The sequence below is a fragment of the Dasypus novemcinctus genome, chromosome 20, assembly GCF_030445035.2.
Source record: "Dasypus novemcinctus isolate mDasNov1 chromosome 20, mDasNov1.1.hap2, whole genome shotgun sequence".
Lineage (NCBI taxonomy): Eukaryota > Metazoa > Chordata > Mammalia > Cingulata > Dasypodidae > Dasypus > Dasypus novemcinctus.
This window is the reverse complement of record NC_080692.1, coordinates 52,884,233-52,898,320: the sequence shown is the minus strand read 5'-3', so window position 1 is coordinate 52,898,320 and position 14,088 is coordinate 52,884,233. Positions and strand designations below refer to the sequence as shown.

At 46.6% G+C, this 14,088-nt stretch overlaps 1 protein-coding gene across 6 annotated transcripts in view; it reads right to left on the bottom strand.

The window, feature by feature from the left end:
- Positions 1-14,088, bottom strand: part of BICD1 (BICD cargo adaptor 1) — a 228,964-nt gene that overhangs the window by 124,691 nt on the left and 90,185 nt on the right. For all 6 annotated transcript variants that reach the window (XM_058283023.2, XM_058283022.1, XM_058283024.1 and 3 more), the window contains exon 2: positions 8,726-8,938. In XM_058283023.2, the coding sequence (XP_058139006.1) occupies positions 8,726-8,938 (213 nt within the window). The remainder of the gene's footprint in view (positions 1-8,725; positions 8,939-14,088) is intronic.

Below are 14,088 nucleotides of genomic sequence, written 5' to 3'. Positions count from 1 at the left end.
GGACTGGAGTCACCTTTTCTCCTCCCTAGCTCTCATTCTCTACATCTAACCTTCAGAACGATACACTGGCTCTCCTTCTAAAATATGTTCAGCACGTGATCACCGTTCCCACCTCCACCTGCCATTCTGGCCCAAACCAGCACCTTCTCCCATCTGATGACGGCAGTAACTTCCTGCCCCATAAAGTCACGTTGCACCTTTGTTCCCAGAGCTTGCTTCCATAGCTCCCGTTTCACTCCAAGGGAAAACCCAGAAGTCCTGTCCATGGCCTAAAGGCACTGCATGGTAAGTCTCTGACTTAATCAAGATGTCATGCAACTGGTGAAGAGGCAGACACAAGAAGCAACAGAAAAGAACACAGATTGCACAGTAAGACCCACAGAATATGTCCAACTGATTTTTACAATTGCAAAGACAAGTCAATTCAGAAGAAAAGATAGTCTTTTCAGAACATAGTACTGGACAATTGGACATTCACAGGCAAAAGAATGAACCTTATACCTTATGAAAGAATTCACTCAAAATGGATCGTAGATTTAAATGTAAACCTATAAAGCTTATGAATGAAAACAGAGGAGGGAGCCAAGCATGCCGACAACTGCAAACAGGAGAATTGCATCCACCATCCAGGTGGAATCTAAGCCCCTCTTGATATAGCTGTGGAGTGGACATCACCATCTCAGGATCCACAGGATGGAGGAATAGAGTATGGATTAGCATGGACTTACTAATATTCTATTCTGGAACTACTGTGATTAGTAATGGAAGAAAATGTGGCATTGAAGTGGAGAAAGTGTCCACGGTAGCTGCTGAGGGTAGGGAGAGGGAAGAAGAGATATGATGTGGGGGCATTTTCACGACTTGGAATTGTCCTGGGTGGTATGCAGGGACAGTTGCTGGACATTGTATGTCCTGCCATGGCCCACTGGGTGGACTGGGGGAGAGTGTAAAGTACACTGTAAACCATTATCCATGTGGTGCAGCAGTGCTCCAAAACGTATTCACCAACTGCAATGAATGTGCCACGATGATGAAGGAGGTTGTTGATATGGGAGGAATGGGGTGAGGGGGGTGGGCAGTATATGGGGACCACATATTTTTTAAATGTAACATTAAAAAAAAAAAGACAAAAAAAGAAAGAAAACAGAGGAGAAAATCTTCATAACCAACTTCACATCAAATGCATAATCCATAAAATTTTTGATACATTAGTCTTTATCAAAATAAAGAACGTTTAGCTTTGCAAAAAATATACTTAAGAGAATGAAAAGACAAATTATATACTGGGAGAAAATACTTGCAAATCACATATCTTATGAAGGGCTTGTATCCAGAATATATAAAGTACTCTCAAAACTTAACTAAGAAAAGGAAGAAGTGAATTCTTAAAATGGGCCAAACATTCAAACAGAAACTTCACCAAGATAATGAACGAAAGGCACATGAAAAGATGTTCAATATTTTTAACTATTAGGAAAATTCAAATGAAAGCCAGGATGAGATATCACCAAACACCTTTAGAGTAGCTAAAATAAAAAAACAGCTTATATATTGATGGTGGAAATGAAAAATGGCACAGTCATTCTGAAAAATAGTTTGGCAGCTTCTCATCAAAGTAAACATGCATATACTAAATTACCTAGCATTCCCACTCTCCTAGGCATTTATCCTAGAGAAATGAAAATTTATGACCACACAAAAACATAAAAGTTGATAGCAGCTCTATTCACAATTGTCAAAAACTAGAACCAACTCAAATCTCCTTCAACAGGGAAATCAATAAAAAAATGTGATCCTGCATACAATAGGATATTAATCAGCAATAAAATGGAACAAACTGTTGAAAGATGCAACAACTTATATGACTCTCAAAGGCATTAAGGTGAGAGCAAAGAGCCGGCCTCAGAGGCTACGCATGGCACGATCCCATTTACACGGCTTCCTTGAACAGACAAAACCGTCATGACGGAGACCAGGCCAGTGGCCACCGGGACTGGGCTGGGGAGGGTCCGGGTCAGAGGAGCAGCCCAGCACAGGAGGGGCTTGGCGCGATGACACTTCCATGCCTGGCTGCGTTTCCTGAACCCGCACACGTGTTTAAAGTCCATAAGACTGTACACCCCAAAAACTTTTGAGCCAATAATTGAAAACTAACCCTTACTAACAACCCTCTTTGTGCATATTGTTTCCCAAAGGCACGGATCAAATCGCAACAAACCAAAAATGAATGGTCTGTATTTTGTTAAGCTTTGCTTCCAAATTCCTGGTGACATTAATAAGAGTATTTGTTTACTCTAACTCAGCAAGTGCTAGAAAAGACCTTCCAAACCAAAAGAAATACAGCTCTGACCTGTGGAATAAAAAATTGAACAAGCAGGCACTAACAGTCCAGAAGCAGACTGCTGGGTTTCGGAGTCCAGCTTGACCACCTGCTGGACCGGTTGCTTAACCCTGTGCTTCGCCTGAAAAGGGAGGAAAGAAACTGCCCATGCCTTGCAAGTTTGCTGGGAGAATTAAAGAAGGCAATGGACACCCTAAACAAGAGCTGCCTGTCGTATTGTTACTGGTTACCTACACCCGTTAAGAACAGTGGCAGTTCTTCCACGTTCAGTGCTTTCTAGCATTCCAGAGCAGTGTGGGTGTGTTGCAATGGTATGAAGAGCAGGATGTAAGCCAGGACATGCCTGGGAAAGACAACCTTCAGCCACCCCGATGCCTGCACAGAATTGCAAAATCACTGTTCAGTTGTTGGCTTTGTTTCACAGCACCCAAAGACAACTTATTCAGCCAGAACATCCGAGGCTACACGGACCCTTTGTGATTGCTGGACGAGTTGCTAAATAATTTCATCCTTCTCTAGGACTCAGGTCATCGGTAAGCTCATCAGATGTTTTGCGCTGGGTAATGACGCAGTGATGCTGACGTGGACCAGCCAGGCATGAAAGGATGCTCACAGACGGAGGGCGCTCAGATGGTCTCCTCTCTCAACCTGGGGCTCACGGAAGCATCTGGCTCCCTCTGTGGCTCCAGGACTTCAGCCATCACTTCCTGGTCTGCCGGATGGTGCTGAGCGTTCCCTCTCTCCAGTACAGCCTTTCATTTATCGTGTCTGTCCTGCTGTGTGACTGTAGCCGATAACCCATAAATAACATTACATAGTCCTCTGTTACTTATGAAGCACTTACATGAACCATATTTCATGCCATCCTCAAAAAAAACTATGGGAAGTAAAGAGGATAGGTTGTAATTATTGTCATCTTTATATGGGAAATAAATTTAATCACATACCTGGTGAAATGGTTGAGCTAGACCTGAACTCAGATTTCCTGAACTGCACACTATTACCAACCAACCACCCGGCTATCAGATAGAAGCAAATATATTTCTTGTGGCTCAGGGGCTCCCCTGTGGATAAGCGAGTATGTGCTGGTACTTGAGGTCCATGGCATTAGTTTGGCCAAGATGCGGTAATTTGCTTGCTTATTCAAGCAGGCACTGCTATTAAAGTTTCTAATTAAAGAAGTCCATTTGAGTATAATGATACTATGCAAAATGTTACATGTTGTCTGAAATACAGCTAACACTCCATTTCCATAGACGCTAAAGAGGAGAAGGAAATCCTTTCTAAACATAGTTGTTTTAACTTTGGAAACATCCACTCTCCATTGAAATTTAGCTCACTGATGTTTCCTGGGCCCCAAAATAGCTCACAGGAAGCACCAAAGAGATCTTTGCTGAATGGATGAACTTACGACTGCAAAGGAGAAGATCCACAAAAGATTAAAACTCTAAGGTGAATGATAAACCTAAATCCAAATGTCCAGAAAAGAGTAAAGACAGCCAGTAGAGTCATGTTTCAAAAAGGAGACACACGTGTTTGAGAGACGTGGGGGTCAGGCTGCGTGGGGTAAGAAGGATTCCGAGGCATCAGTAGGCGGTGCTAATGGGCCCAGATGGGCCTGGTCTGACAAAGAGAAGGTGGGATGGGTCCTTCCAAATATTTGAAGCCATTTGGCACAAGCTAAAATTGCCAAGTGGAACAGGAAACCAAAAAGATTTATTCTCTTTAGATCCAGAGACTAGAAATAGGGCCCATGGGTGAAAATTACAAAGAATCAGTTTTTAATTTAAAAAAGAGCAGTTTGGCAATTAAAGCTGCCAAACATGAGGACGGGGGAGTTGGAAGAAAGGGAAGGGACACTACTCGAACAGCTTCGTTGCACCGGGCGCTTCATTTGGGACCTGCAAGTGAGGCGAGATCCTCTCCAGACTGGAGGAGGACACAGAGGCTCAGGGTGTCGTCAGCCCCACAGCCGAGCTCAAGCCCAGGTGCAGCCAACTCCCAAAGCACGCTCCTCCAGCTCACGCTGAGTCAAGCCAACCAGCTCGATTTGCTCAGCAAGCATTGTTTATGCTGCTGTTTTCTTGTCGTTGCATCATCTTGTTGCACCAGCTCTCCGCTCGGGCCAGCCTTGCCTTCACCAGGCGGCCCCAGGAATCAAACCCGGGGCCTCCCATATGGTAGACGCGAGCCCAATCGCTTGAGCCACTTTGCCTCCCAAGCATTGTTTTTTAAGGTCTCTTTGGGTCAGGCACTGTGCTGGGCACTGAGGACATACAGACAAACGATGGAGAAACACAGCCCTTTCCTTGAAAGGACGCACAGCTCTGCCTTCTCCAGAGTGCCGGAAGTGTCTGAACAAAGGTGAGACATCTACACCACACCACACCACAGGTGCTTCCAGCCCCAAACGTTGTGGCTATGGATTCCCTACGGTGGAAGAGATGGATCCCTGAAGTGTTGACATAATAACAGACTTCTGGAAACTGACGCATCGGTATCTTAGGATATCTGGCTATATACTCCAATGAGGAGCTTCAAATGCGATAAAACCATACGGATTCAGCGGCTTCTATAATGTAAAATGATATCCTAATAACATAATATTCCACTAAGTTACAAATTTAGCTACTGTACTAAAGCTCCAATGTTTTGCCAGAAATTTCATTAGCATGTGGCTAGATTCCTAAGCGGCAAACACGTGCTCACGGCAGCTGCAGTGACGTGGCTAAGAGCACAGGCCTCGGGTCAGATCCAGCTCATCATAGGACCCTGTATGGGGCAATCACCAGCTGCGACTCAGATGCCCCATCAGTAAAAGAGGATGAAATAACGACATCTACCTCAGTAAGACCGTTACAAGGATTAAACAAACCAGTCCAAGTAAAGAATTTAGAACCAGCCTGGCAGGTGATCCGGCACTCAGTAAAGGTGGCCATAGGCTTTCTATGAATAAATGTAACTATTTATAAGACGTTATCTCTTTATCTAATAGTATGCATCTATTTCTCTAATAGCAACTTCTATATAGTCCCTTTTATTAGAATTTTAAAAATAATACGAAGCATTATACCATTATAGATGCATATATAATAAGGCTGATGAAAATGTTTTCAAGTGAGAAGAATTAATGTCTAGCATCATTTTTGCAGTTAAATATACAACTGGCACTTCTTAAGAACCAAGACCAAAATAAAAATACTGTAATTCCTACTGCTTGATCCATGTCTCAACAAAAAGGATTTCCAAGGAGATAAATTTAAAGATTATTTATAAAATGGTTCTTTAACCTAAGAATATAGATCTGCATGAGTGGTGTCTTCAACAACATAGAGAATGCAGAAAAATATTAATGGCAACTCATTTTATTACGTATTTACTATACACTAATATTAATCTTTAAATAAAATGTTATAACACCATGAAAATAATACTAAAACTTAGCAGAGCTTAGACTAGAATATTGATTCTCTAATACCTAATCCAGTACTGTTCCCATGTTTTCCACTGTACCATCCTACACTCACCCTAAATGGAAGAGAATTTGACCTTGAGAATTACACACTCACATATGTACACATGAACTTCCATATCACAGTACACACAACACACACACATATACCTTTTCAGTATAAATATTCCTACTGAAACAAGACGAGTCCTTTCAGTAAATAAAAACGATTCCACTAATTAAATTAGTAAATTCACACAGCACCTGCCAAGCCGATGACTGAGTGGATTTTAGCCTGGTGGTCCTGGCACATTTCTCATGGTACATCGTGTCGTGGTTTTTAAAGTTTCACTATCTCTTCCAACCACTATCCATCAGTCAATCACAGAGTACAAAAACAGGAATGAAACTGTGCCTTCAATAGAAAGGATTTCAATTTAATCCAAGCCATCAAGTCCATGTCAATCTACAATAAAATAGAATTTATTTCTGTTCTCCTTTCACAACATGTGTTCAGCTCTTAATGCTAGGGATAATCATTCTATCAGGTACATCAAGCCACGAAGGCTGGAGGAAACCCAGCCAGCCTCAGGAGGACAGAACAGCACCAGCTGCCGGTCAGCAAGACAGTGCGTACACTGTTGCACCTTAGACCGGGAGCCGATGGCCTTTTGTTTCAGTTTCCTCAGGAACCTGAGTGAACCCATTCACAGGCTAAACCGCCTCGAGCCGTTTTAGATCAAAATTCATACATTCTGACGTAGCAAGTTCTTCCTTACTGCAGAGCCACTATTGCAATCGCCTGCAAATCAAAGGATTGCCAGCAGGATCAACTCCAGTGAGGACGGTGGGACTGCAGATTTCCTAAGGCTCCCCGGCATCGAACCAGCCAAAAAATCACAGTCACAGTGCTGAGGGCGGCTTCCTGCCTTCTGGGCTCCACCGACCGCACTAAGGCGGCGCCTCACTGAGCCTTCTTAATAGACACACCCACCCGCACCCGCACGCCCCCTGCACGCTTCTCCAACTTAAATTCAAGCTCGGGACGCTAAGACCCCAAGGTGAGGTCTCCCGAAGGCAGGCGGCAGCACCTGAGCGCCCGAGAAACGCGATTTCCTGCGGAACAGGCTCTGCTGGGGGCGCAGCCAGGACTTGCCTTTTGACAGTGGTCCAGGCGATTCGGACACTAAAGTTAGAGCCACCGGGCGGGCCTCGTGCAGGGCACCGCGTCCCCGGCCCGCGTCCCTGGCCCGCCTGCCACCTGCCCCGCAGGCACCGCAGTGGGAGGGGGCGCCCGGCTCCCGCAGAGGGTCTGGGGGCCCTGCCTCTCCCGCCCGGGGCGGCCTCCTCTGCAGCGCACCCCGCGGGGAGGCGGGCCCTGCAGGTCAGCTCCCCTGGCCACCAGGCGGCCGGCGGGCACTGGGGCTCGCAGCTCTTCCCTGGCCGCCCCTGCCGTGTGTGCGGCCTCCGGCCCCGGCCAGCTCCTGGGCACCCTGGGCGGCCCGGGGGCTGAGCTCGCTGCCTCCCCCCGCCCTTGGCGGACGCCCGTCTCGAGGCCTGAGGCTGGAAGGACCGAGGCCATCTCTTAGCAGGAGGCGGGTCCAGGACGCCCAGGGGTCAACAAGCGACAGCAGAACCCAGCAGGGGCTGAACGGCCAAGGCCTCCAAGGCCTCGGCGCCCGGGGTGGGCCGAGGGGCTGGGCAGGTGCTGGGCCGGCTCTGCCTGGGGCCCCAGCACGGCGCCCACGTGGCCGACCCCCACCTGCGGAAGCCACCCTACCGCGTGACGCGTCCCCAGAGGGACGGGAGCCATGAAGAAGCGCCACCGGGGAGGGCCCTTGGGTCCTGCAACGCGGGCACGTGCCTAGGGAACCCCTCAGCGTCCAGCGATTCTGGACAAACGAGAGCTCGTAAGACAGAACCCGCCTGGAACGCGCCACCAGGAGAAGGCGCGAGAGCAATACGTACATTTCAGTTTTGACCATTTTCTCCTCCCAGCTCTTTCTTTTCCTAAAATGCTCGGTTGATGTGGCCCCGGGCCTGCTGTTCACCCACCGCCGCTGCGCTGGTGCGGCCAGGGGCCCTGCGCCCCCGCCACAGCGCCGCCGTCCTCAACTGGCCCCGAGGGCGTGCCTGCCGGGCGGCTCCTCAGGACAGGGGCTGCTGCCGCTTTTGTCACTCAGGACAGCGCGGCAGTTTGAACCTTACAGGGAAGTGACCGCCGCAGACCAGCTGGAGAGAGCGAGTTGGCCGGCCCGGGTGCAGGAGACCCCTCCCCGGTCCACCCGCCTGCAGCGGGCAGACCCTCGGAACCAGGCTCTGCACCGCCAGACCCCGGCCCTCAGCACGCCAGTGGCCTCTCCTTCCCGGCCGGGGGTCCGGAGCCAGCGCCGCGCCCTGGGTCAGAGCCCATGTGGGACACTTCTGTCCAGTGTATTAAAACAGCAACGCAGAGGGAGTGCTCAAGCAGTGTCTTTTAAACATACCTTTGCAGAGTTCATTCCCAAGGACAGAATAAATAGAAACTAATTCTCAAAAAATAAGAGAGAAAAGCTCATCTCAGAAAAAGCTGTCATTTCACTACAAAAGCAGGAAAAGGTGTTAGTATCAGGATTAGGAGCTCCTTGCTTAACAGAGCTCCTTGATTAAAGGAAAAGCTGTATTCCTCCCTTGGACAGAGGGTTTCTCCCCACCGCCCGAACCTGTTTGTATGTAGGTTACAGAGGAGCCCCCCCGCCACTGGTGGTGGTGAGAGGGAGCCCCCCCCCCGCCGGTGGTGGTGAGAGGGAGCCCCCCCCCCGGCTGGTGGTTAGAGGGAGCCCCCCCACTGGTGGTCGTGCCCCCCCGCTGGTGGTGGTGAGAGGGAGCCCCCCCCGCTGGTGGTGGTGAGAGGGAGCCCCCCCGCCCCCCTCCCCCCCCCCCGCCGCGGTCACCTCCTTCAGGTCCTGCACCACGGCCGAGAGCCGCTCGTTCTCCGCCTGCACGTTGGCCACCACCGCCCGGCTCTGCTTCAGCTCGTTCTGCATCTCCACGATCCTCCCCAGGTAGTAGGCTTCCTTGGAGGCTGACTCCTGCAGAAGTGTCTCCTCCCGCGTCTCTCCATCCTCGGCCACTTTCCGGTGGATGGAGAAGGACTGCCCGAACGCCTGCACGGGGCAGAGGGGAGAGGGACGGTGACACGCGCCGCCACGCGCAGCTATGCTTTGCTCTCGTAAAAGCTGTTGCCCAAGACCCGCAGGAGCGATGTAGGTTTTATGTAACAGACAGGTAATTCTAGCTGATGCCTGGAATAACTCACATTTAATAAGGAGAAATAACTTTTAAGATAGTTGGCTTTTAAAAATGTGTAAAAGGTTAAGAAAAACCTGGAAAAGATTACTGCTTGCCTAAAGGTTATCACTGTTCAGCAAATCCTTTTAGGAAGTAATGGTGAGATGCTAACAAGCCCTTGCAAACCCATGCCATCATCTCCATTCTAGAAGAAACATCCCAAACATATTTTGCAAAAAATAAAACAGCATTTTTTTTTTGGCTCTCTAAACCAAAAGTGATAGGGACAGATCAATTATAAATAGGACCCACAGGTTGGAGTTGTCCTGGGTGGTGCTGCAGGGACAGTTACTGGACATTTTATGTCCTCCCATGGCCCACTGAGTGGACTGGGGGAGAGTGTGGGCTGTGGTGTGGACCACTGACCATGAGGTGCAGCAGTGCTCAGAGATGTATTCACCAAGTGCAATGAATGTCTCATGATGATGGAGGAGGTTGTTGTTATGGGGGGAGGAGTGGGTGAGGGGGGTGGAGGTATATGGGGACCTCATATTTTTTTAACGTAACATTAAAAAAATAAAGACAAAATAAATAAATAAATAGGACCCACAGAGAGAGTCTAATGAGACCCATAGTCTAATGACTGGTGTCCTTACAAAGGAGAGGAGGACACAGAGACACAAACAGTGTGTTGTTTTGAAGCTGTAGGTCCCCCAGAAAATCATGATCTTAGAGCTAATTCCTTCCTATGGTGTAAACCTGTTTTAAGTAGGACCGCTTGATGAGGCGACTTCAGTGAAGGCGTGGCAGGGCGGGTCTTAATCCTCGTACTGGAGTCCTTCATAAATGGGACGAATACAGAGGAAAAAAGAGAGAAAACCAAGAAGAAAGAAGCTGAAAACAGTGAAACTGGGAGGAGAAGGGACAGACCAGCAGACGCCACCATGTGCTCGCCGTGTGAGAGGAGCCAAGGACGGCTGGCAGCCCGTCTTCGTGGAGAAGCTTCACCTTGAGGATGCCTTGATTTGGACAGTGTTTTCAGCCTCAGAACGGTAAGCTAATAAATTCCCACTGTTGAGCCAACCCATGTCATGGTGGCTGCTCGCAGCAGCCTAGGAAACTCAAACGCACTGTGAGGAAGTCCACATGCAAACAAAGACGGAGGGGGGTGCGGCTCCAGGCCTGGGCTCGCAGGATGGCTGCGCCCCCAGAAGCTGAGGAGGCCGGGGCTTCGCAGGGCGCACGGCCCTGCCGACTGCTCGGGTTTGAACTTCTGGGCTCCAGAACTAAGAAAACACAACCACGGTTGCTGTAAGCCACCCGGTTTGTGGCCACTTGTTATAGTAACTCTAGGAAATTAATCTGGGCATGGAAGGAATGGGGGAATGGAACAGGAGAGCAGGGAAGAGGGAGGCAGGAGCGACACTTTTCCGGGCATGGCATTCAAGGTCTGACTCTTAGAACCGGAGTCGTGTTCACATAATAAATAATAGTTAAGATCAGTCACACCGGGGGCCAAAATGGAACATGCACAGCAACTGACGGCCTAACTATACTACAAATAAAAACACAACCACGCTGGAAGAGCAGGGAGGAAAGCACTAACAAATAATTTTGGAAAACAATGTTTGTACACATACTGGAAAGCTACAGACTTACTCAGACACTCTAGTCAGTAAACTTGCTTCCCACAAAGATTTGGGGAACACAATTCTAAAATTACATCACATGCATATTAGAGTTGAGCCAATAAGTAAGTATATTATGGGAAATGAGAGCCAGTTTTCTCAATGTCAGAGAAAGGAATTTTACAAATAAGGAAATGGGAAGTCTAGAAGGAAACCAAAGGTGCTGGACTGTAATCAGAAATATCAGTATGAATGTAAGGTTTTCATAGGTAAGTAGGTAGGTAGGTAGATAGATGATTGATAGATGTGCGCGTGTGTGTTTATACAGACACATACTTCCTAGCTCTGTCTGCTGAGAGAGCACAGAAACGATGACACATCAGTAGCTGTTGTTGGAAACTGGCTGACCTGTTCCCTATTTGTTGCACTTGCCCCCAATTATTGTAAACATTGCCATGCTGATGAGGAACAGCTGCTTTGGAGTTCCTAATAAATATGATGCAGAAACTAGAGCGGAGGCTCTCAGTTCCAGAAGCTGTGAGTCCCCTGGTCCCATCTTTATCTCCTCTCTTGTGTCTCTCTCTGTCCTTTATTTTGTAAAGATCTGCGTTGCCTTCTCTTCAAGCCAACCTATTGTGAGCTGATTGCAGCAAGTAGCAGTGAGCAAATCTGGCACCCAGATTTTTTGGTTTCCAAGTATCAATTTCCAGTACAAGGAACCAGGACTCTCTGGAGAATTGGCTCATTCTAGGACTAGAGCAGGGAAAGTACAAGATAAGTTTGACCCATCTTGTAGAGTCAAAAAGTAAGGAAATTGCTCAGGCAATGACAGAGATAAGTCAAAAGGACATGAGCCTATCTGAAGGGGTTCCCCAGGGCCAAATCTGGGACAATCTGAGCAACAAAGTAAATAACAATGCTAATCCATAATATAAAATAAATATTCATGAGTTCAAACTGATATAAATAAAAAACTGAATGAATAAAAGGGGAAGGAAGAGCTTTTCCTTACAGTAGAATTCTAATTAACAAACGTAGAAGAAATGATGGAACAAAACGTATTGCCATTTGCCAAGATCCCAGTAGTAATTGTTGTTGGCAAGAATTATTAGCATCTAAAATAAACGATGAGAGTGTGATGAGTAACAGGATATTTGCATAGTCTCAAAGCATCTCCCCACAAGAGACACATTAATTTCAAAGGAAAAAATAGTAACTCTGCAATGGAGAAAGCACCTCAACCAAGTGAACAAAAGGTAAATCAGGGAATGGCTGTGGCTCAAGTAGTTGAGCACCCGCCTCCCATATGGAGGTCACAGGTTTGGTTCCTTGTGACTCTTAAAGAAAGAAAAAAAACAAAAAATGAGCAGACAATGAGCACACAGATGAGGGAGCCATCTCGGGGGTGGGAGGTGGGGTAAATCACCAGCAGTGAGACCAGTCGACATCATGTACCCCAGTACGATGCACTGAGAAGGGTGCAGCATCGCTTCTGTGGTATTCTTTCCAAAAACACATAAGTCAATTCTAACAACAAAAAAGACAAACCGAAACTGAGGGATATTCTACAAAATTACTGACAAGGACTCTTCAAAAGTATTAAGGTCATGCACAATGTATTACTCAGCCAAAGGGGTGCTGATGCAAAATACCAGAAATGGGTTGGTTTTTATAAAGGGTCTTTATTTGGGGCAGGAGCTTACAGATACCAGGCCATAAAGCATAAGTTACTTCCCTCACCAAAGTCTATTTGGGGCAAGATGGCTGCCGACCTCTGCGAGGGTTCAGGCTTCCTGGGTTCCTTCCTTCCAGGGTCTTGCTTCTCTCTGGGTTCAAGGGTCCTTCCTTCCCAGGGCTTGCTTCCTCCTGGGCTCAGCATTCCTCTCTTCCTGGGGCTGGCTTCTCTCTCCTCTGTGAGCTTACCTCCTGGAGCTCCAATTTAAGGCTTCAGCATCAAAAACCCTCACATCAAAAGTTCCAACTATGTCCTCTATCATCCCTTTTATCCTTTGCTGTGCCAAGATGTGGGGACTCAACACTTTAATGACATGGCCCAATCAAAGCCCTAATCATAGCTCAATCATGCCTAGTAATAGAACAGATTATAAACATAATCCAATATCTATTTTTGGAATTCATAACCATATCAAACTGCTACATATAGAAAGGGCATTTGACAAAATACAGCATTCTTTCTTGATAAAAATAATACAAAAGATAGGAATTGAAGGAACCTTTCTCAACATGATAAAGGCCATATATGAAAAACCCACAGCTAACATTGTACTCAGTGATGAAAGACTGAAAGCTTTCCCGCTGAGATCGGGAACAAGACAAGGATGCCCACTGTCACCACTGCTGTTCAATACAGTGCTGGGGGTCTAGCTAAAGCAATCAGGCAAGAAAAATAAATAAAAGTGTCCGTATGGGAAAGGAAGAGGTAAAACATTAGATATTTGCAGATGATATGATCCCATACCTAGAAGGTTTCAAAAAATCTGCAACAAAGCTACTAGAGCAAATAAACGAGCTCAGCAGAGTGACAGGATACAAGATTAATATGCAAAAATCAGTAATATTTCTCTTCACTAGTAATGAACAATCTGAAAAGGAACTCAGGAAAATAATTTCCATTTACAATAGTGACTAAAGGAATAAAACAATAAGGAATAAGCTCAACCAAGGATGTAAAGCATTTGTATTTAAAAAAGCTACAATGCAGGGGATCTGGTGTGGCTCGAGCGGTTGAAAACCTACTTCCCACAGGGAGGTCCCAGGTTTGGTTCTTGGTGCTTCCTAAAAAACAAAACAAAACAAAACAAAACTCCACAAACAACAAGCAAACAAATGAAAAAACCAACTCAGGGGAGCCGATGTGGCTCAGTAGTTGGGCGCTGCCTCCCCACAACCGAGGTCCCGGGTTCAATCTCTGAGCCCGGTGCCTCAAACAAACAAACAAAAGTTCAAAATGGATTGCTAAAAGAAACCAAGGAAGACCTAAATAAATGGAAGGATATTCCGTGTTCATGAATTGGAAGACTAAATATCATTAAAATATCATTTCTACCCAAATTGATATGCATATTCAATGCAATGCCAATAAAAATTCCAACAGCCTTTTTTAAAGAAATGGAAAACCAAATTATCAAATTTATTTGGAAGGGTAAAGGCCCCAAATAGCCAGAAACATCTTAAAAAGGAAGAATTAAGTTGGAAGACTCTTACTTCTAGACATTAAATCGTATTACCTAGCTACAGTGGTAAAAACAGCAGGGTAGTGGTATAAAGATAAACATATAGACAAGTGGAACTGAACTGATGGTTCAGAAACAGACCCTCACTTCTATGGTCATGTGATTTGTGACAAGCCTGTCAAACCCACCCAGCTGGGACAGATC